The sequence below is a fragment of the Physeter macrocephalus genome, unplaced genomic scaffold (assembly GCF_002837175.3).
Source record: "Physeter macrocephalus isolate SW-GA unplaced genomic scaffold, ASM283717v5 random_444, whole genome shotgun sequence".
NCBI classification, from domain to species: Eukaryota; Metazoa; Chordata; class Mammalia; order Artiodactyla; family Physeteridae; genus Physeter; species Physeter macrocephalus.
Window position 1 is genome coordinate 1 of NW_021145730.1, and position 19,911 is coordinate 19,911.

At 51.7% G+C, this 19,911-nt stretch overlaps 2 protein-coding genes across 6 annotated transcripts; one reads left to right on the top strand and one right to left on the bottom strand.

Moving 5' to 3' along the window:
- Window positions 1-3,709: 3,709 nt before the first annotated feature.
- On the top strand, window positions 3,710-15,996 carry AMIGO1 (adhesion molecule with Ig like domain 1). Of its 4 annotated transcripts, none has more exons than XM_028485546.2 (3): window positions 3,730-4,004; window positions 4,480-6,064; window positions 15,938-15,996. In XM_028485546.2, the coding sequence occupies exon 2, from the start codon at window positions 4,545-4,547 to the stop codon at window positions 6,024-6,026; it is 1,482 nt and encodes a 493-aa protein (XP_028341347.1). In that variant the 5' UTR covers window positions 3,730-4,004; window positions 4,480-4,544; the 3' UTR covers window positions 6,027-6,064; window positions 15,938-15,996. The 4 variants fall into 4 exon arrangements, with proteins under 4 accessions (XP_007106534.1, XP_028341347.1, XP_028341346.1 ...); XM_028485545.2 differs by lacking the exon at window positions 15,938-15,996 and adding an exon at window positions 7,220-9,272; XM_007106472.2 differs by lacking the exon at window positions 15,938-15,996 and having other exon boundaries at window positions 3,710-4,004; window positions 4,480-9,272.
- A 436-nt stretch (window positions 15,997-16,432) lies between these two features.
- CYB561D1 (cytochrome b561 family member D1) lies at window positions 16,433-19,896 on the bottom strand. 2 transcript variants are annotated; one of them, XM_007106470.4, is made up of 3 exons: window positions 18,562-19,896; window positions 17,997-18,034; window positions 16,433-17,431 (listed from the first exon to the last, which is right to left on the bottom strand). In XM_007106470.4, the coding sequence occupies exons 1-3, from the start codon at window positions 18,707-18,709 to the stop codon at window positions 16,931-16,933; spliced, it is 687 nt and encodes a 228-aa protein (XP_007106532.1). In that variant the 5' UTR covers window positions 18,710-19,896; the 3' UTR covers window positions 16,433-16,930. The 2 variants fall into 2 exon arrangements, with proteins under 2 accessions (XP_007106532.1, XP_028341348.1); XM_028485547.2 differs by lacking the exons at window positions 17,997-18,034; window positions 18,562-19,896 and adding an exon at window positions 17,647-17,703.
- Window positions 19,897-19,911: the final 15 nt, after the last annotated feature.

Here is a 19,911-nt window from a genome sequence, read left to right on the forward strand (position 1 = left end):
AACTACTGAGCCTGCGCTCTCGAGCCCACGAGCCACAACTACTGAGCCCGCGTGCCACAACTACTGAAACCCACGCGCCGCAACGAAGAGTAGCCCCTGCTCTACACAACTAGAGCAGCCCGCGCGCAGCAACAAAGACCCAACGCAGCCAAAAAAAAAAGATCAGGGAATCTCCTAACTCTCATGAAGAAAACCAGGTTTTTAAAAAGATAATACTTATAAATAATAAAGTACTTTCACAACTGTTAGCTCATTTGATCCCCAAAATGTGTGCCTAGAGACCGTGTTTCACAAGAGAAGCCACCGCAATGAGAAGCCTGAGCACCGCAACGAAGAGTAGCCCCCATTCGCTGCAACTAGAGAAAGCCCACGCGCAGCAACGAAGACCCAACACAGCCAAAAATAAATAAATTAATAAATTAATTTTTAAAAAAAATAAAGGTAGCCTCTTAACAGGGTGCTTTTCTCCAGCTCTGACTGAAGTAGCGAGTACTAGTTATTGAAAAAGAAAAAAAAAGTACTTCTAGTATAGAGAAAGGCAATCTATCCCATCTCATAACCTGGTATACATATCCAGCCTTTTTTGCTCAGATGCTGAGCTGACCAAACAATCTTTCAAATTGTATTTAGGAATACTGCGTTGATCCATTCCAGCAAGAGGAAATAAACACCCACTATAAATAACCTGTTGCTATTTATCCTGCCAAGGTCCTCTTTTTGCTGTAAATTAATAGATGGTTGTTCTGGTCTAGAAAGCATCTGCAGGAGAGTTATCATGAGTAAATTCTTTATACCAGGGCCATCCAGTGGAACTTTCCATGATTATGTTCAAAAGGGTAGTTAGCCAAATATGGCTACTGAGCACTTGAAACATGGCTAGGGCAACTAAGGAAGTGATTTATAATACTATTTAATTTTTTTTAACATCTTTATTGGAGTATACTTGCTTTACAATGGAATGCTATTTAATTTTAATTAAGTTAAATAGCCACATGTAGCTAGTGGCTACTGACTTGGACAGCACAGCTCTAGACCCTTGGTACTCAAAGTGTGGCCTGTGGATCAACAGTGTCTGCATCACTTTATTAGCTTGTTAGAAACGCAGGATTTCAGGCCCCACCCTAGACCTACGGATTCAGAATCTGCATGTTAACAATATCCCCAGGTGATCTGTATGCACATTAAAATTTGAAAATGGCAAGGTTATTTCTGAATGACCTGAAAATTTAAAAAAAAAGGATGGACTGAGAACCATATCTGTGGTGACCTCTTCAAATTGCAGCTACCCACATTTGAGACCGGTGTCCAGCATAAGGGGGCTTCTTTCTTTGTATCTGTCTCTTATCCATCCCTTAAGCATAGCAGAAAGGGGAAAGTGAGAGAAGGGAGAGAGCCTGGAACACTGAGTCTAAGGAAAGTTAGTACAGGATATGGGGATGGGGCTGCGGTGGGAAGAGCATGAGTTTCTCAGGGATACCTGTACAAAATAAAATGATGGAATTCCCTTGATAATTATTGACTATGGATGATGGGTATATGGGCATTCATAGTATTATTTTCTCTTGTGTATGTATGACATTTTTTAAAATTGAAAAATAGATGTGATTTCAGAGATGATGTGTGTGATAGCCAGCCTCCAAAATGGTCCCCAAAGATCATCTCCTCCTGGTATTCATAACTTTGTGTAGTCTCCTCCCATACTGAATCAGGGCTGGTCCATGTGACCAAAGTGGAGGTGACAGGTGTGACCTCATAAAGCTAGGTCATGGTGACTTCTGCCTTGCTGTCTCTTGAATCTCTTGCTCTGAGGGAAGTCAACTACCGTGCTGTGAGGACACTCAATCAGTCTTGTTGAGAGGCCTCTACAGAGAGGAGCCAAGCTCTCCGGCCAACAGCCGGCCAGTCATGAGTGAGCCATGTAACTGAGCCTCTGTGGAAGTAGATTCTCCAGCCCCAATCAAGCCTTCCACTGACTGTAGCTCCATTTGTTTGCAACTGCCAAGCCAGAACTGCCTTTCAAGCCGCTCCTGAATCTCTGACCAACAGAAACTGTGAAAGACAATAAATGTATATTCTTGTATTAAACCACTGAGTTTTGGGGTAATTTGTTATACTGCAATAAAGAACTGATGCAATGTGATTTCGGAATTTCCCACACCCTGAATACCCTCCCTACATTATCACTGATGCCTGAAATAAACAGGAAAGGAAAGACCTTTTCACACTGTGCATAGGGTTAACATGCTAATACCCCTTGAAGAGATAATACATTCCCCTAAATCCATGGTAAAACATGTGACAGATATAAATTCTTTCTTTTGAAAACTCTTAGCAGGCTAATATATTGAGACATTAATTTCAGTCTTGTTCTTGCTGTTGTAAGAAACTAGAAAAAATAAAAAGGTAATTTCTCCCTCAGGGTCTACCATCTCAAGAACAGCTAGTCTGAATTATTAGGTCTAGGCTCTCCTTACATCCCCTTATTCCCATGCCCAACCCCCCAAACACACACTGGTTAACAGCTTCTTGGTGTTTCAGGGACCACCCTATAGACGACAAGCCCCCGCCCCCTTCATTTTGAGGATTAGGTAGCAGAGAAACTATAATGGAATTGCTCCATAAGGGGAGGGGAAAGAGCTGATACTGGTTTAGGAAGAGGGCAAGTGCCAGACTTAAGGGATGAATGATTTCCCCCAGGCTGGGAAGGATTTTGGAGTTTCCAGGAATGGAAACTTGTCCCTGTCTTGTATGCAGTCGAGGTGTGTGTGTGTGTGTGTGTGTGTGTGTGAGAAAACGAGAGGGGGTGTTGCCTCACAGGGTGTCTGTGCTTGCACCAAAGATCCTCCCTTACCCCTACTCCTGCCCATCCAGCTTGTAGGCTGTGGAGCTGTACCCTTTCAGTGGTACCCCAAGAGTCGTGGAACAGTAGCATCAAGACTGAAAAAAAAAAGGCCCTTCTCCAAATCTTTCCCCCAAATGTTGGAACTTCACAGACCTCTGTCTTGTATGCAGTCGAGGTGTGTGTGTGTGTGTGTGTGTGAGAAAACGAGAGGGAGTGTTGCCTCACAGGGTGTCTGTGCTTGCACCAAAGATCCTCCCTTACCCCTACTCCTGCCCATCCAGCTTGTAGGCTGTGGAGCTGTACCCTTTCAGTGGTACCCCAAGAGTCGTGGAACAGTAGCATCAAGACTGAAAAAAAAAAGGCCCTTCTCCAAATCTTTCCCCCAAATGTTGGAACTTCACAGACCTAGAGAGAGGGGAGGGAGGAACCTCAGAACGTGACTAATGAATTTCCCGCCAACATTAACAGCCGGGAGCTGAACCAGATTTCTCTAATTTGTAAAATTAGAAGACATGTGACGCATCTTGGCCCGGAGCCAGTTGCAGCGAATTCACTTCAGTTAGACCTACTTTTCCTGGGAGCGGTTTTGGTAGGTAGAAGTATGGGGGGGTGAAGGGGCTGGAAGAAGGTGGAAGAAGTAATTGGGGAACTAAGGGGCCAGGGCCCCGCTCCCAACAGTTTTCCTTGCCAGGTCCCGACACTTTCTGAGAAGGAATGAGCTGCGCGCGACTGCCACTCCGCCACTCCGCCAGTCCGCCAGTCGGGCTCCGACACAAACACACGCACGTGCGCCCCGCCCCCGCCGCGCGCACGCGCCCCGAGGCTCGGCGGCGGCGACGGGCGCGCGCGCGGTGTTCGCTGCCCCCACGCCGCTCCCAGCGCTGGGATTGCGGCGCCTCCCGCTCCCTGCACCGCTGCACGCCGGCCCAGCGGACCCGGAGACGGTGGCCGTGGTCTGGGGGCTCCGACGGCGCAGCGGTCGAGGCGGCGGCGCGGGGGGAGCGGAGCGGAGCCCGGCAAGTCCCCGGGAGGCGATGTTGCCGGGCGCGGGCCCCTGCGAAAGGCGGGCGCCGCGGCAGGCCGGCCGGTGAGGCGCCGCCAGGGGAGGCCGCGACGGAGCTCCCGGACCCGCCATGGGCTGAGACACGTCCTCGCCGAGCAGGTGCAGTGAGCAGAGGTCCCACGGGGGGAGCCCGCCCGACAGGCCCCGGGGCCCCTCAGCCCGGTTAGGGCTCTCCCTACCCAGCCTGTGCCCGGTCGACCTTCCTTCAGCTCCTCCCCAAAGGCCCTGCTGACCCCGCCTCCAGACCCGGGCCCTGCAACCCCTGTAACCCCAACAGTCCCTGACGCCCCGGCGATCCCCATCCTCCGCTCCTGTGACCCCAGCCCAGCAGGCCCTTGTGCCCACCTCCTCCTCGGTGCCAGTATTTTGAGCCCACCGCCTGCACAGTGCTTGGGAACTACCCAGCATCTCTTCTTTTCTCTTCTAGCCCAACGGGGGTGGGGCCGCGGGGGGGTGGGGGGAGGAGAGGGGAAGGCAGGAGAGTCGGTCCTTCCCGCCAGAGGCCCCGGTGACCACAAACCCATCCTGTTTCTCTTAAGCCTATAGTGAAAGTGACCCTTCCTTACCCCACCAGAACATGCCCGGGTGACTTCCTCCCAGATCTTCCTTGTGGCCTTCCTCGCCCTCCCCAGTGACACTATGCAACCCCAGCGTGACCTGCGAGGCCTCTGGCTCCTGCTGCTGTCCTTGTTCCTGCTCCTCTTTGAGGAGGCCAGAGCTGGCCGTCCCTTGGTTAGCTGTCCAGCCGCCTGCCTGTGCGCCAGCAACATCCTCAGCTGCTCCAAGCAGCAGCTGCCCAACGTGCCCCACTCCTTGCCCAGCTACACGGCGCTCCTGGACCTCAGCCACAACAACCTGAGCCGCCTGCGGGCTGAGTGGACCCCCACGCGCCTGACCCACCTGCACTCCCTGCTGCTGAGCCACAACCAGCTGAACTTCATCTCCTCTGAGGCCTTTTCCCCAGTACCCAACCTGCGCTACCTGGACCTCTCCTCCAACCAGCTGCGTACCCTGGACGAGTTCCTGTTCAGTGAACTGCAGGCGCTGGAGGTGCTGCTGCTCTACAATAACCACATTATGGCAGTTGACCGCTGCGCCTTCGATGACGTGGTCCAGCTGCAGAAACTCTACTTGAGCCAGAACCAGATCTCCCGCTTCCCTCTGGAACTGGTCAAGGAAGGAGCCAAGCTACCCAAACTAACGCTCCTGGACCTCTCCTCCAACAAGTTAAAGAACTTACCATTGCCCGACCTGCAGAAGCTGCCCGCCTGGATCAAGAATGGGCTGTACCTGCACAACAACCCGCTGCACTGCGACTGTGAGCTCTACCAGCTCTTTTCCCACTGGCAGTACCGGCAGCTGAGCTCCGTGATGGACTTTCAGGAGGACCTGTACTGCATGAGCTCCAAGAAGCTGCACAATGTCTTCAGTCTGAGTTTCCTGAATTGCAGCGAATACAAGGAACGTGCCTGGGAGGCCCACCTGGGTGACACCTTGACCATCAAATGTGACACCAAGCAGCAGGGGATGACCAAGGTGTGGGTGACACCAAGCAATGAACGGGTGCTAGATGAGGTGGCCAACAGCACAGTGACGGTGTCCAAGGATGGCAGTCTTCATTTCCGGCGGGTGCAGGTCGAGGATGGGGGTGTGTATACCTGCTATGCCGTGGGGGAGGCTTTCAATGAGACACTGTCTGTGGAGTTGAAAGTATACAATTTCACCTTGCACGGACACCATGACACCCTCAACACAGCCTATACCACCCTCGTGGGCTGTATCCTCAGTGTGGTCCTGGTCCTTATATACCTGTACCTCACCCCTTGCCGCTGCTGGTGCCGGGGTGTCGAGAAGCCTTCCAGCCATCAAGGAGACAGCCTCAGCTCTTCCATGCTTAGTACCACACCCAACCACGATCCTATGGCTGGTGGGGACAAGGATGATGGTTTTGACCAGCGGGTGGCCTTCCTGGAACCTGCTGGACCCGGGCAGGGTCAGAACGGCAAGCTCAAGCCAGGCAACACCCTGCCGGTGCCTGAGGCGACGGGCAAGGGCCAGCGGAGGATGTCAGATCCAGAATCAGTCAGCTCGGTCTTCTCTGATACGCCCATTGTGGTGTGAGCAGGATGGGTTGGTGGGGAGATTCTGCCCCAGGAGAGGTAATGCACCCCTGAAGGATACGAGGGGATGGAAGAGAGGGCTAGCTGCCCAAGGGAGTGGGCTCCCCCCGAACTCAAGGGAATTGGTCATGGTTACAACAACAGGCAAGACCCCAAGCAGGGTGTGGCTGCCATGATTTTCAAATATGGATATGCTAATTCTCAGGCAAATGCTACACCCCTACCCAGAGCCCTGACAGTTCTCAACGTGGTGGAAGAAGAGGAGTGTATCTGAGCTGGTGGGAATGAGGAAGGGGTGGGAGGAAGAGCGGATTCCTTAAACTTTTTTGAGGTCATCCCTAGCTCCTTAAGAGAAAATTATTTGGAAAAAAAAAATCATTTTTTCCTATCTCTGCCCACCCACACCTGCGATGTTGTGTGTGCTGGCGGGAGATTCCACAGCAGCCATGTTGGGGAAGAGCTATATTATCTTTGACCAGGAAGTCACACTTCACAGCTGGGGAAATTGGAAACCTTTGGAAAAATGAGTCAGGAAAAGGCTGAGACCTTAATCAGTAACACTCCCCAAACCCGTTGTAAGACTTCCCACTAATGCCTTCTTCTTTCTGGATGAGCCCTGGGTGGATGGGTCTTTGCAGGAGCCTGGCCTGTTGCCTGTCAGATAATGGCAACAATGTGAGACATGGTATCTGTGCCTTGTCCTGGGACCAGTGGTACAGAGGGGTACAAAATGAACCGAGGGGTCCATGTCACAGCATAGATGCCAGCACAGAACTTGGAGATGGGGGATAAACTCCAGATTGGCTAATTCCCTGGTTGGTGAAACCCTTGGTTAGCATTTGATTCCCAGCACCTGTGTGTGGCACCAGGGTGGAGGGTGCTGAAAGCAGAGCTTCTATGGATGCCTGCCATGGACGTGGGATGGGGGCCTCTTTGCACTAGGAGGAGGAGGGTAAATCAGCCTCTATTTATGTAGCATCCAGCTGGACCTACCTGATTTTCTGTGTATGCCATCTCTTCATTCAGTCTCCTGGTCAAGTTCAGGTGGGATTCTGAGTGTTCCCTAATATGCTGCTCTGTAAAAGAAGGAGTCCGGAAAGTCTGGCCCCAGCTGGGTTAGATTGGGCTCGGGGATGGAGGGGGCCGGGTATGTATCTCTTCTGTGTTGACAAAGCCTCTTTGCTCCTCTCTTAGAGATCTCAGCCCTGCTGCAAGGCCAAAGCATGGGATCTCATCATCTGAGGAGATGGAATTGAGTGGTCTCTGCCACAGAAGAATGGCAATTTGGAGTGTGGCTAAGTTTTGCCCTCTCCACAAGGTTCCATGCAGTCTTGTAACAGACAGTCAGTGGCACTAAACTTTAAAAAGGAGACCCTCTCAGCCAGAGGTCTGTGCAGTTGTGGTTGTCAGGCCCGAGGAACTTAAGAACAGGCCCAACATTCCATTCCATCCCAGTTGCAGGATACTTTGGGTATAGAGACGACCACTCCCTTTGACTCTGCTGCAGGCCCTGGGAGTTGGTTGCTCTGAGCTTTGGCAAGGGGATGAGCAGGGCCAAGGTGAAAATGTTCTCTGATGTTGGTCTTTTCAGTCTCTCCCCTCTCTCCCACCAAGTCTCCTTCCATCGGAAGTTCTCCAGATCTTCTAGTTTTCTGATCTCTCTTTAGGTTCCAAGAAGTGTCATTTACCTGCGGGTGAAAGCTGCTTGCTAGGAGGGCCTAACTCCTGCTGCCCATTAAGATTCGGGGAGGGGACTGGAACTCAACGTCTGCTTCTTGTCTGTTCCTGGGATGTCAAGACTGCTGTCCATCCTTTATTAGTAACCTAGTTTTGTCAAGAGAGGTGCAGCATTTCCCTCAAGTACTTGCATGCTCATAGGGATGCATGCTTATAGGTCTGCATGCACCCCAGCACCTTGACTTCCATCAGGACAGTGAGTCTTCAGTCCCCACTGATGTCCGCTTCCAGAGTGGTTTCCACCTCTGTGCACAACTTCATGCACACAATTTTCTTGCCCTGTAGGAGAGACAGTGACCATGCCAGGCTCCACAAATACAAACTTTTGTACTTTAGATTTCTGAACTGCCTGAAGCTTCACCCACATCTCCACGACACTGAATAACTTCTCAGAAAAGGCTGGAGTTAGGAGAACTACAGGTTGAAGATCTTGAGAGAAGGGGTGATGAGGAGCTAGCTGGCTCTTCAGACCCCTCAGAAACCTTCCGTGGATTAAAGTTGATACATGTGAGAAATAAATGTAGAACTAGGTCAGTGACGGACCCAGAACAACACTGGCAGGGGACCAAGGAGCTGTAAGTTGCTCTTCCTGTGTTAACTGCCCTGGTAAGACGGGCAGGAGGAAAAAGTTGTCTGGTTATATTCCAGAGACTTCTGAAGATTCTGATACTGATGCTATAGGAACCAGGACTCCCTCCTCAGACTTACTAGGGAATCGGGGAAAAGTCTCACCTCCATTCTGCAGCTTCCCCTCTAGGCACCATCTAGGGCTCTGAAAATCTTGAAAGTGAATGTCAAATGAAGTGAGTCTTCTGGGGCATTCTAGCTGAGTTCCTTAGGACTAGGAGGGCCATTTGCTTCATAAATCCTACTCAGTTTAGGGCATAATATCAAGAAAAGGCCCTGAGGATCTAAGTCTCCCCACTGTATCCACTAGGTTGGCCAGTACCTACCAGTTTGAGAGACTGGTAGACGTGCCTGGCTGCCCCACCAAGAGACTGAACTGATGAGCCTCTTCCCATGGTTTCAGTCGACAGAACCCAAAGGTAGCTTTCTACCTGGGGGATTGGGTACTCAGCATATGTAAGCTCACTAGAACCCTGTGTAGGAAACTGCCAGCTCTGGTTAAAAGAAAAGGTCGAGCCATTACCCCAACCCCCATAAACCAGACGTGTCTCCCAGGAAGCAGGTGTCCCTGGAGACAGTATGACAGGGCTCTACAATCTGTCTGTGTGATTATTTGTGATTTTTTTTCTTTGCCTGTATTTATGAGGCTCCTAGGAAGGATCCAGGAGCAGGTATACCCCAGCTGGGGAGAGTAAAGCCGACTGATTGCAGTTTTCCGTGTGTCCTTACCTTTGTACTTCCTTGTAGCCCTGCTGGCGGAGCAAGCAGGCCTCCCCATGTCCAGGATCCTAGTCCTCCCACTTATGTACTCTCAGGCTGGCAAACCTTGGAGCCTCTGGGCTCTGAAAACTAGACAATGATCATTAAACCTGGCTTGAGTCTCTGTTCTGGCATAGTCTGTGACTGGTTTATTTATCTTTTCAGCCCGTGGCTGGGGTTCACTGGACCTCAGAAGGGTGTGGCCTGTCTAGGGGGAGAAGAGTTAAATGCTGTTATAAGGGCATGGGTTGAATCCACATCTAGGCATTAAGATGGACCAGGGGTCAGCCAACCTTTTCTGTAAACAGTCAGACAGGAAACGTGTTAGGCTTTGCAGCCCGTATAGTCTCTGTTACAACTACTCAGCCGTACCGTTGTGGCAGGAAGGCAGCCACAGACAGCACGCAAATGAATGACTGTGGCTCTGTTCCAGTAAAACTTTATTTATGGACATTAAAATGTGATTTCCATATCATTGTAACATGTATTTGAGGTTTTTTAACCATTTAAAAATGCACAAACTCTTACTAGCTCACAGACCATACAAAACCAGGCAGCAGGTTGGTTTTGGCCATCAGACCATAGTTTGCCAACCCGGCAGATATTCTCAAAAGAAATGTCACTGACGCTTTAGCAAGAGAGAGTTTAGAAATTCCATGACTTGGGGCTAGAGCCTGTAAATAAAGAAGGCTTTCTGGATCCCTGGGGAGGAGGGTTGCCTCCCTGAAGAGTTCTCTTAAGTCTAGATCAAGCCTACAAACTGTACCATGGAAAAATGCTTGGACTGGGTTAAAAGAAATGATGGAGAGCAGCTCGGTTTCACAGTATTTTGATTATTACCGGTATGTGTTCATGCCGTGAATGGTAACCATCTTAGTTTGGCTTAAAGTATATTAATCTAATAGGAAGGTTATTATTCATTGACAGTGTAATATGTCCTAGGCATTGCACAGAACACAGAAATGCGGTCCCCACTTTCCTGGTAACAGAAGACAGCCTACCAGAAATTGGACTGGATTCTACTAAACTCTGAACATGCAGTTTCTTTGGCTACTCTCTTGGTACTTCTGGAAGGGGACTGTCATGGTAGATTCCACAAGGGAAGAGGACATGGTATAAGGAAAAAAGAAACTAAAAGAATCAGAATTTGGGGAATTCCCTGGCGGTCCAGTGGTTAGGACTCCACGCTTCCACTACAGGGGGCACGGGTTCAATCCCTGCTTGAGGAACTAAGATCCCGCAAGTCATGCAGTGCGGCCAAAAAATAAAAGAATCAGAATTTGAATAATTACCTAATTTCTTACATTGATAAAACCTTGACCAAAGGACAGTCCTCCTCTGTCTGGAAAGCTGTCTTTTTCTCTTGATGAGGAACAAGTAAAGTGGTAAGGGATGGAGACACCTCACAGCCAGCCACATCAGACCAATCAACCTTGGCAGTCAATGAAATGACAGATGTTGATGCCAGAGCACCCCCAGAGTCTACATTTATATAGTATTTTTTAATCTTTCCAAAGCAGTTTTTGCTATGGCTGAGTTTAGCCAAGAGGGTGAGCTGATAAAGAGAACAGATCTGGGGAAGACTACTGAGAGTTCTCCCCTGTATTTTGGCCTGTGCCAAGCCCTGTCTCTGTGCCTGAAAAGTTCTGATACTCCTTTCTCCATCATCCCAAGGAATCTGTGGCTGCATCCCTTCAACCCTCCCCTTCTCCCCGCTTCCCCAACCCCCCAGGGAGTTCCATAGGTTCTGGCCAAGATGTGCAGTTTTGTCTGCCATGTCTTGCAGCTCTTCCCCTAGCTCCTCTTAGGTGGCACTGCAGGAGACTGGATGAGGTTAATATGATGGCTACCTTTTAGAACAGAATATGGGAGTTCAGTGGATTGCCCAGCCTAGTCTCTCTTCCATCTGATCTCTCAAACTCCTTCCCTTTCTGCAGTTGTAGCTCTTGTACCCCTTATCTTGTCTCCTGGGCAACCACTGGTGAAGCTTCACTTTTCCCACGCACACTGCAGAAAAGGCTCAGGCCCATGCCGTAGTATGGTTAGCTCTTCTGGTCTGGCTACAGTGAGCCTATGCTGGATGCTTCCTCTCCCCAGGCTTGAGAGAGGAAAGCTAAAGCAGCTGCCACGTCAAGCCCTTTCATCAGGCGTATATACTGTTGGGTGGAAAACATGAAGTGTTTTCCTGCCCTGAGGCCTTCCAGTCGACAGAGGCTTTGTTACAGTCCCACAATCACAGAGGGCATGGAGAGAACCAACCTTTAGGACATGAGGCCCTGCAGGAACTTCTAGGTGCCCTACAGCACTGACAAACATAAGGTGAGAGTCACCCCAAAGTTGGGGGGTGTGTATGCATGTGCACGCCCATACAAACATGCACACAGGTTGGGGAGCACTGTAGCTGGATAGAACTTTGTGCTGCTTTTCCTTCACCTCCCACTGCTCCTTCACTTGGCCGTGGTTTGCTTTAGGCGTGGACCTAAGCAGAAAGGCCGAGTCCAGTCTTGGGCATCCTTAGAAAGCACTGTGAGATCAGTGGGAATCTGCTTTAAAGAGAGGGGTGCTGGGGGCCTCTCATGTATACTCAATGAGACAAAGTTGAATCCTCTGGTACCAGAGACTAGCCTGAAGTAGCTACTTAATCTGCTTTTAACAGAGGTTTAAAAAATCTGGGAAATTCTAATAGCAAGTAGATAAAAAACTGGAACTTATTCCCTGCACATTGGTAACTTAGTCAAGCCTTCTGGGTGGGTGGGTGGGTGGGTGGGTAGGGAGAAGGTGGTCTTACTGGAGGGAATGGAGGGAATCTGTCTGCTTTAAGCTTAGCCCAGTGCTGGAGACTGTCTACATCAAACCACCCTCCAGGGCAGTTCTGGGGCACTATCCTCCTGCCTTTCAGCTGTGTCTTCTCTGGGCCTATGCTTTGCTGAGGCCATGACCACAATGCCTGACTAGTGTTTCATTCCTGGATCCCAGGATAGGGAAAAATAAAATAAAAACTACTAAGATTAAAAGACAAATACCAAAGCCTCTGCGCTCCTGGGGTGCCTGCCTCTCTGTGTCCACTCCAGGCAGACTGCTGGCTGTTCTCAGACCAATGGAATGGAAAGTATCCTTCTCCTAATTTAAACATAACTGCTTTCATGGCGCGTGTATGTGTGTGTGCATGTGCGTGTATGTTTTAATTCCAATAAAGTCCTTTGAGGAGGAAGGGGCTGTGATCCTACTCCAAGAGACTGAAACAAGGAAGGAGAAACAAACCCGTGAACAAGCCAGGGGTTGTGTCTCACAGCTCCCCACCTCCACCCTGTGCCTGGGTGAGGGCCTGAGGCAGCCTGTGGCTATGGGGGAAACCAGAGTGTTGGTATGGCAGTGTTGTGTCCATTGCTCCTCCCGTCCTGGATTGTCTGCTCTGCCTTTCCCTCAGAAGAGCAGAATTAGGTAGAAGAAATTTAGAGAGATTTTTGACCAGGAGCTCCAGACTAAGACCAGCTCCAGGAACTTCAGCCTGGACCTGGGGGATAACTGACTCCCAGATTTGCAATCAGCCCCGTGACTTGAAAGCACTAGCTGGCAGCACTCAGGGCAAGCTTCACTAGAGTCATAGCCTTGGTGGCATTCCTGACCTTGCATCTAAGAGGAAATGTCTGTGTTCTGCAATGATGGCCAGCCACACAACCTCTCTGAGACTTGGGTCCTCTAAGCATCATTATTCGTAACTGTTTATTGCCTCCCTAAAAGAAGCATAAAACCCAGAGCCAGGCTGAGTGAAAGAGAGATAAGGACAAGCACATAATACCACCTGTTTTCATCTGTTTAATGCTTTGAACTTCCCAACGCCTGTTAACATGCATTCTGTCATCTAGCGCTCACAACATCCCTGTGAGATAGGTCAAGCAGCAAGTGATTTGCCTGTGGCCACACCAGTGTTAGGAGCTGGGTAAACCCAGACTGCAGGTTTCCTAGCTCCCAGGTCGATTCACTTTTCACTTCATGATATGTAGGCTCTTTATGCCAACCAGACGCCTCCCTGCTCCCTAAGCCTGCAGAGGGCCACCAGAAATGCTGAGGGAGTCAGGGCTGTCCCCTGGAGGCCAAGACAGGTCAACAGAAGGAAGGGCAGGAGTACTAGAGGTTCAAGGTCAACAGCCACCACTACCAGTGTCAGTGGAGCATGCACTACATTCCCTACATCTTGACCTTTGTCAGGTGAAAAGGCCTTATTAGTTTACTCAGAGGATGCTCAGAGCCCACTCCCAGAGGAAGGATAAGGCTTGGCTGGGAGGTGAGACTCCTGACCTGTCCTCCCTCTGCAGCCCAAGAAGAGGCGGAAGGTGAGGGCTGGCTGACTCAGCTTGCAAGTGCTTAGAGATCTGGAGCTGAAAGGCCCCAGCACTGTTCAGCTAATGATTATTATTAACTCTGAACGGGCCTTGGCATAGCAGCCAGCTGGCTCAGGGAGAATGCCTGGATCTCCCACAGTGAGGTTTTAAAAAGAAGACCCATAGCAGCCATGCCCAGGGGTAGAAGGGTGGGGACGATGAGAAGGAAGGGACAGGCCAGTGTCAGGGAGTGGGGAGAGGTAGTCTGTGCTGTGAGAGGGTGCGGACAGAGGCGGCACAGGCTGGCAAGAGATAGCAGCCTACCTTCGATGCAGCTGAAAAGCCAAGAAGGTGAGGCTGGGAGACTTCCCCAGACAGAGCTCCTGCCATTCAACACCACCTCCCAGCCAGGGGCAGGGCGGGGGGAAGTGTTGGGGTGGGAAAGCGGTGGCTATGGGAAAGATGGGGGCTTCGGGGTGGTATGTGAACCCAGAATGGTGATCCTATTACCATTTGGATTTAGATACAAAAAGCATCTATATTGGGCTTCCCTGGTGGCGCAGTGGTTGAGAGTCCGCCTGCCGATGCAGGGGACACGGGTTCATGCCCCGGTCCGGGAAGATCCCACATGCCGCGGAGCGGCTGGGCCCGTGAGCCATGGCCGCTGAGCCTGCGCGTCCGGAGCTCCGCAACGGGAGAGACCACAACAGTGAGAGGCCCGCGTACCGAAAAAAAAAAAAAAAAAGCATCTATATTTCTAATGTCCTCAAGGCTGAGTTTGAATGTAATCATATTTGGAATCAGGACTTAGTGAGTTTGATATGCAAATTTGTGCAAATGACACAGAATTTAAAAAAACCTGAACACCCTGGCTTTCTTTTTTAAAGGCAAAACAGGCTGGCTACTTGCAGCTTTCCCTAGTTAGGGGACAAGGGCAAAAGGGCAGCCATTTGCTTCTCTCCCAAGGCCTCTGCCTCACTCCTGAGGAGCCCAGATAATACCCGAGATGGGGAGATACAGGGAGGTGGGGGGATAGAGGGTGTAGGGAGGAGGAAACACACAAGCAGGAGGCATATGCAGGCGTCAGCCCCCGAGATCCCAGCTGGAGGAAGAGTGCCCTGGCACTGAGGTCTAATGGTTGTCCAGCTGCTGCCCCAGGATGTGAGGGCAGGTGGTGATGGAAGGAGAAAGGAGGGGAGCAGAGGGAAGTCCCCTTACAATCTGGCCAGCTGGGAAGAAGGGCTCCTCCTGGTGACCTCCTCCCTATACTGCAATCAGACTTGCTAAGCAGGAGGAGACCACCTGTGCCCCCCTCTCTGCCCTGTGCCTCTGCCCCCCACCCCAGGCCTACCGGTCAGAGAAGTGACAGCTGGGACCCCTTCCTCCTGCGGAATATAAATGACTTCCCCCTTCCTCCCAGGGCTGGGAATAGACATCAGCTGGCACTGCCCACGCAAACTGCCGGCTGTCAGCCAGCCTGCCCGCTCACCAGCCCCCGCACCACCTGGGAGGAGGCAACACCTCAGGCAGGCTCGGGCTTTATGGTGTTGCCTGCTTGGCTCCCAGAGCAAGCTGGTGAACCCCACCCAGCCTTCCTGCCCTGCTATAGGAGTAAGACTCCCAGCACTGACTGTGGTAGGCAAGGGGGGATGGGCTCCCTGATCAAAGCGACCGTCGGTGAGAATCTCCTCCATGCAGCCCCAGCAACCATCTCTCCCAAGTTCAGAACACACTGAGGAGTTGGAGAGGGGAGAGAGGGCAATGAAAAAGACAGGAACAATCACCCTCTGCATAGCAGGGGTCCCCCTTGAGATGCTCAGGGTCTGGAGAGCTCCTAGGAGATGACACCTGACCCGGGAGGATCCTAGCGAGGTCTGCTCAGAGGACCCCTCTGCCCTGCAGTTCTCACTCCTGTACTGTTGAATCATACCAACCTCCCTGCTTCTGAGCCACCCAGAGAGGAGGTCTTGAATCTTCTAAAGACCTGAGATATCCAAAATATTGCTATCTAGGAACACCTACTCCTGCTCCTGGGACCTAGAGCTCCAGGCCCTACACCCCAGGCCTCCCAGAGTTTCCACTGAGCTCTCTCTACCAGCCTTAACACCAATCTCCTGGCTCAGCGATTTTCAGTATTTGCCATGGTCTACGGAGGTCCCAGCTCCCCGACTGAGCCAGAAGACAGTTAACCAATCTAGCATCCAGCCCTTATCACCGAGGGCAGTCTGGGGAACTACTGATACTTTCAGTTTGGAACAAGGAGGGGGTCTCTGCAGGGAAGAGAGCCCAGCCCTCATTTGTCAGCTGGCACCAAATTCAGCCCCCTCCTGGGCCAAAGAGCTGGCAAGAGACGACACTTGAGAAAAGCTTAGCTGACGAGGGGAGAAGGGGAACCAGAGACACTTTGTTTTCTCTGAGATCAGAAGAGCCCTGCCCCATCTCCTTGACTCTTATTTTGTTCTAACAGCTTCGGAAGAGCTCCACGAAGCTATGTGCTAAGGCAAGGACCTGAGCCCTAAGAAGGACAAAACATGAGATGCTCAGGACTACTTTGCCACTGAGAATGGATGTCTCGCAGCCCTCAAGCCCAGATCCTGAAGTGAGCTGAAGGAAGTTCTTAGCTGGGCTAAGAAGCCCAGCCAAGAGCCAAGGCTTAGTTAAGCCAATGCCCTTTTGCTCCTCCAAAAGTTTTAAAGTGACTTTAGTGCCTTTATTGTCTTGAAGTTCTGGAGACCCTCACCTGGGCCCCTTCTCTCCACAGTGCCTGACCCCTTGTCCCCTGGTGCAGGGGCCAAATCGGCACAGATTCCTGAAAGGCCACAAGAGCAGACCTGTCCCTCCAGAGGGTTAAGGAGACAATGAATGTAAGAATTACACCCTGAGTCTGCTGAGTGGGACAGCCCATGGTTCAGACCTGGGAGGGTGTTCTGTGACATCAACTTGACAGACACTGAATGTTAAGAGAGATTGTTTAGAAACAATCACTCATTACATAGATGAGGAAACTGAGGTCCTGAGACATGTGACTCATATAAGGTCCCACAATACAGTGTCCCATAAACAAGACCCATTGGCTCTCTCCATTACACTGCTTTCTCAAAGTGACCCAAAGAGCCATAGCTGTCATTCATAAGTTACAGGAATCCAACTTTTCACCAGGCATGCAAGGAAGAAATGACTGCTAGCACCATCACCACCACCACCCAACACTTCTGTCTCCCATCAAGAGTGGAGGCTTCAGGATCAAGCTCCCCATCACCTTTCACTTGGGCCCCGTACATTTCCCCATTTTGGCCCACTGAGTCATCTGTCAGCAACAGCAGTTTGGGTTTCTGCAGCCCCTAGCCCAGCTAAGAAATACAAAAACCCTACCACTTCTGAAGTGGATCCCTGAAGGTCACCAAAGGAACCACTGAAGTCCAAGTCAAGTGTCCCATTTTGATTCACAGTTTGGAGGAATTCACATTTCCATTTTCTTCCTTGGCAAGTAGAAGCTGGAGATCTGGTGCATGATTATCAGGGCTGGATAGAGGGGCAGCGCCAGGCACAGGTACCAGGCTGCACCTTTGATCTGGGCCTGGAACCACACAGAGTGCATACCCAGGAGCACTGTTACAGTAGCCATTAAGAAGATCACCAGTCCACATGTCAGATGGTAGAGTTTGAGGCGAGCCACCCCTGAGACCCTGGCTGCCCGGGGACAGAGGAGGCAGAGCCCACACAGTGCCTGGACGCTAGTGGCCAGCAATGTCAGAGCCCCTACCCAGCTGTGCCAGGACACCAGGTGGGGCAGCTCACTGCGGGTCCTGCTGGAGATGATAAAGCCCAGGCCCAGGGCTGCGCAGAGGATGGCTAGGGTCTGCCCCGCCCAATGGAGTCGGATCCGGGCCTTTCGGGAGCAGAAGAACAGGGAGTGCTCAGGCGAGAAGAGTAGGATGGCCTCAGCCATGCAGAGGCAGAACTGTGAACACAGGAGAGGGCCAGTGAGCCTCAGACCCAGCTTGGAGGCCTAAGAAAAAAGAGGTGCCCCCAAACATCCAAACAAGGAGGACAGAGGGTGGGGGCTAAAGAACTCCCACCAGGACCACCTGCCACACAGGTCAGCATTTGTGGGCAGAAATGGGAATCCATGCTAGAGTGGAAGTCTCATCATTAAGGCTGACATCATGCCCCCACCTCCACCACAGACAATGACTCTCATTTCTTGACCAATGGGAACAGCAAATGTTAAACTTCCTCCTGAACTTTGGGGTGGGGAGCAACTGGATTACACCCCTTCCACTTCCTCCTTTCAGGCCCTAATGGAGAAAAAAATGGTATCTTCCATGTCCTCCCACCCCCTTAAACCATCTGACTACCTACAGCCCAGCCCTCCATGTTTCCTTCACAGGTTGCAGGAAAAGATGGGGCCCTGGGCGTTTCCCCCCACCTCTCTGAGCCTCAGAAAGGCTAAGCCTTCTGAAGGCTGGATGCTTCCTTAGGGGCATATCCAAACAAATCACCTGCAGAAAGAAGCCCAAACTCACCGCCAAGGCCATGAATACAGGGTGCCAGGAGAAAAGACCTAAGAATCAAAGAGAACAGACTGACGGCTGGGCACCGTTGTTTCTACCCCTGTGGCTGGCTGGAGCCCAAAGAATCTGGCTGGAGGGGAAAGGTCAGAGTACTGTCTCCAACCCTAATGGGTAATCAGGAACTCCGGGCAAAGTGGAGCAGCCAAAGGGCCTTAGGGTGAGCAGCCAAGAGGGCAAACATACCACTTTGGCCTGGGTTCCCCATTCAGCACCTCGCAGCTACCAGCCCAGTCCTAGAACAGACCTTGGCATCCCTCCTTTACTTGTATCATCCACGAGGGGCTTTGCTTATGACGAACTAGTGAGTTGCGTTCACTTCAGTCGTCTCCTCTCCTCCCAGCATCCAAAGCCCCACCCTTCCAGACCCCACCCCCAGGGTCACGCCCCACCACGCCCTTACTACACAGTCCGCCCATCCACTGCTAGGGTCCCCACTCCACGCCTCTTAGCGCTCCCAAGCGCTGCCCCTCCAGCATCTAGGCTCCGCCCCCTTCCCCGCCCCGCCTTGCACACTTACTGGTTCCTGGCCGGGACAGCACTGTCAGAAAGATGGTGAAGCCCAAAGCGACCAGGTGCGCCAAGATCCCACTGCCTCTCCGCAGCCACCGGGTCAGTCTCGGCTCCCTCTGTGGAGCGGGAACCAGACCTACCTCCAGGGACTGCATGGCGGTGCCCGGCCGCCCCACACTTCCAGCTGCCAGGGCACGTCTTCCGGGTTTGCAATCGCGGAGGCGGCCTCGGCTGCGGGAGAGGCTCCTCCCCGGGACGCCGCCGGCAATGCGGCGGTTCGTCCACAGCGCCCTCTGGGGGCTGGGGGAAAGCGCATCCGTCCTGGAGAGCCCCGAGGGCAGAGGCGACTGGACAGCTCCGGGCCCACCGTGTGTCTGCTGCCCAACTCATGTGTATCTTTATGTCTACCCGGGCTGACAGGGCTTATGTCTCAAATAGCCTGTGGAAACTACATTTACGACAACTTATTTCACCCGAATCACAGATTTGGTATACTGAACCAAGAGTGTGAAACCAGTGTTTTGAACAGTTTTCCAGAAATACTGGATTTCCCTGGTTGCCCACTCTCTCCTGCCACCTCTTCTTCTGTCTTGTTAAGGGAATAAGATCCCTCCCTGCCTAAAAGCAAGGAGACTGAAAGGAGAGGAGAAAGCTAAAAACTAGTGCCCTGTGCCTGGTGAATTCAGGTTTGAGGACCAAAGGAGGGACATGCAACAGTCATATCCCCTGTCTGCACAGTAGCTGTTGTCCCCAGTGAGACAAATGGAAAAACTAGGGCACTCCCAGCCCTTGCCGCCTCCACACCATCTGCTCAGCCCCGGGGAGCCAGGCAAACCTGAGGGGCTAGGGCCTCCCACACAGCTGCTGCCTCCCACACCAAGGGAAGTTCTGTAAGTGAGGATACCTTTTCCCTTCCTGCCTCCAAAAAAAGGTGTGGTTCAGCTTAAGGAGGCCTTCCTGGGAGAGGCTGTACCCCTTCCTGAAGGGTAAACCCACAGGCCATGGAGAAAGAGACCAAAACCAGGCCGTCCCACAGAAATCAGGGCCATCCTGAGTGCAATTACCAACTCAAGCTCCAGTGGTTGAGAAAATAAGGCTACTAGTAAGAGGCAGGAAGGGCAGAAAGGGCTGAAGAAACTGAGGCAGTAATTCAGAGACAGGACGGAGGCACAGGATTGCTGGAAGACCAGAAAAGGGCCACAGGCAGACATCCACAGACCTTCAAGGCCAAGATCCAAGAGTAGAGCCAGAGGTGTGGCTCCCCTCCCCCATCAAGTGTCCTTTCCCAGGGGGACTGTAGTCCCCTTGCTTGCTCGGAGCCACATGCCTCCTCATCCTAAGACTCCCCCAGTGATAA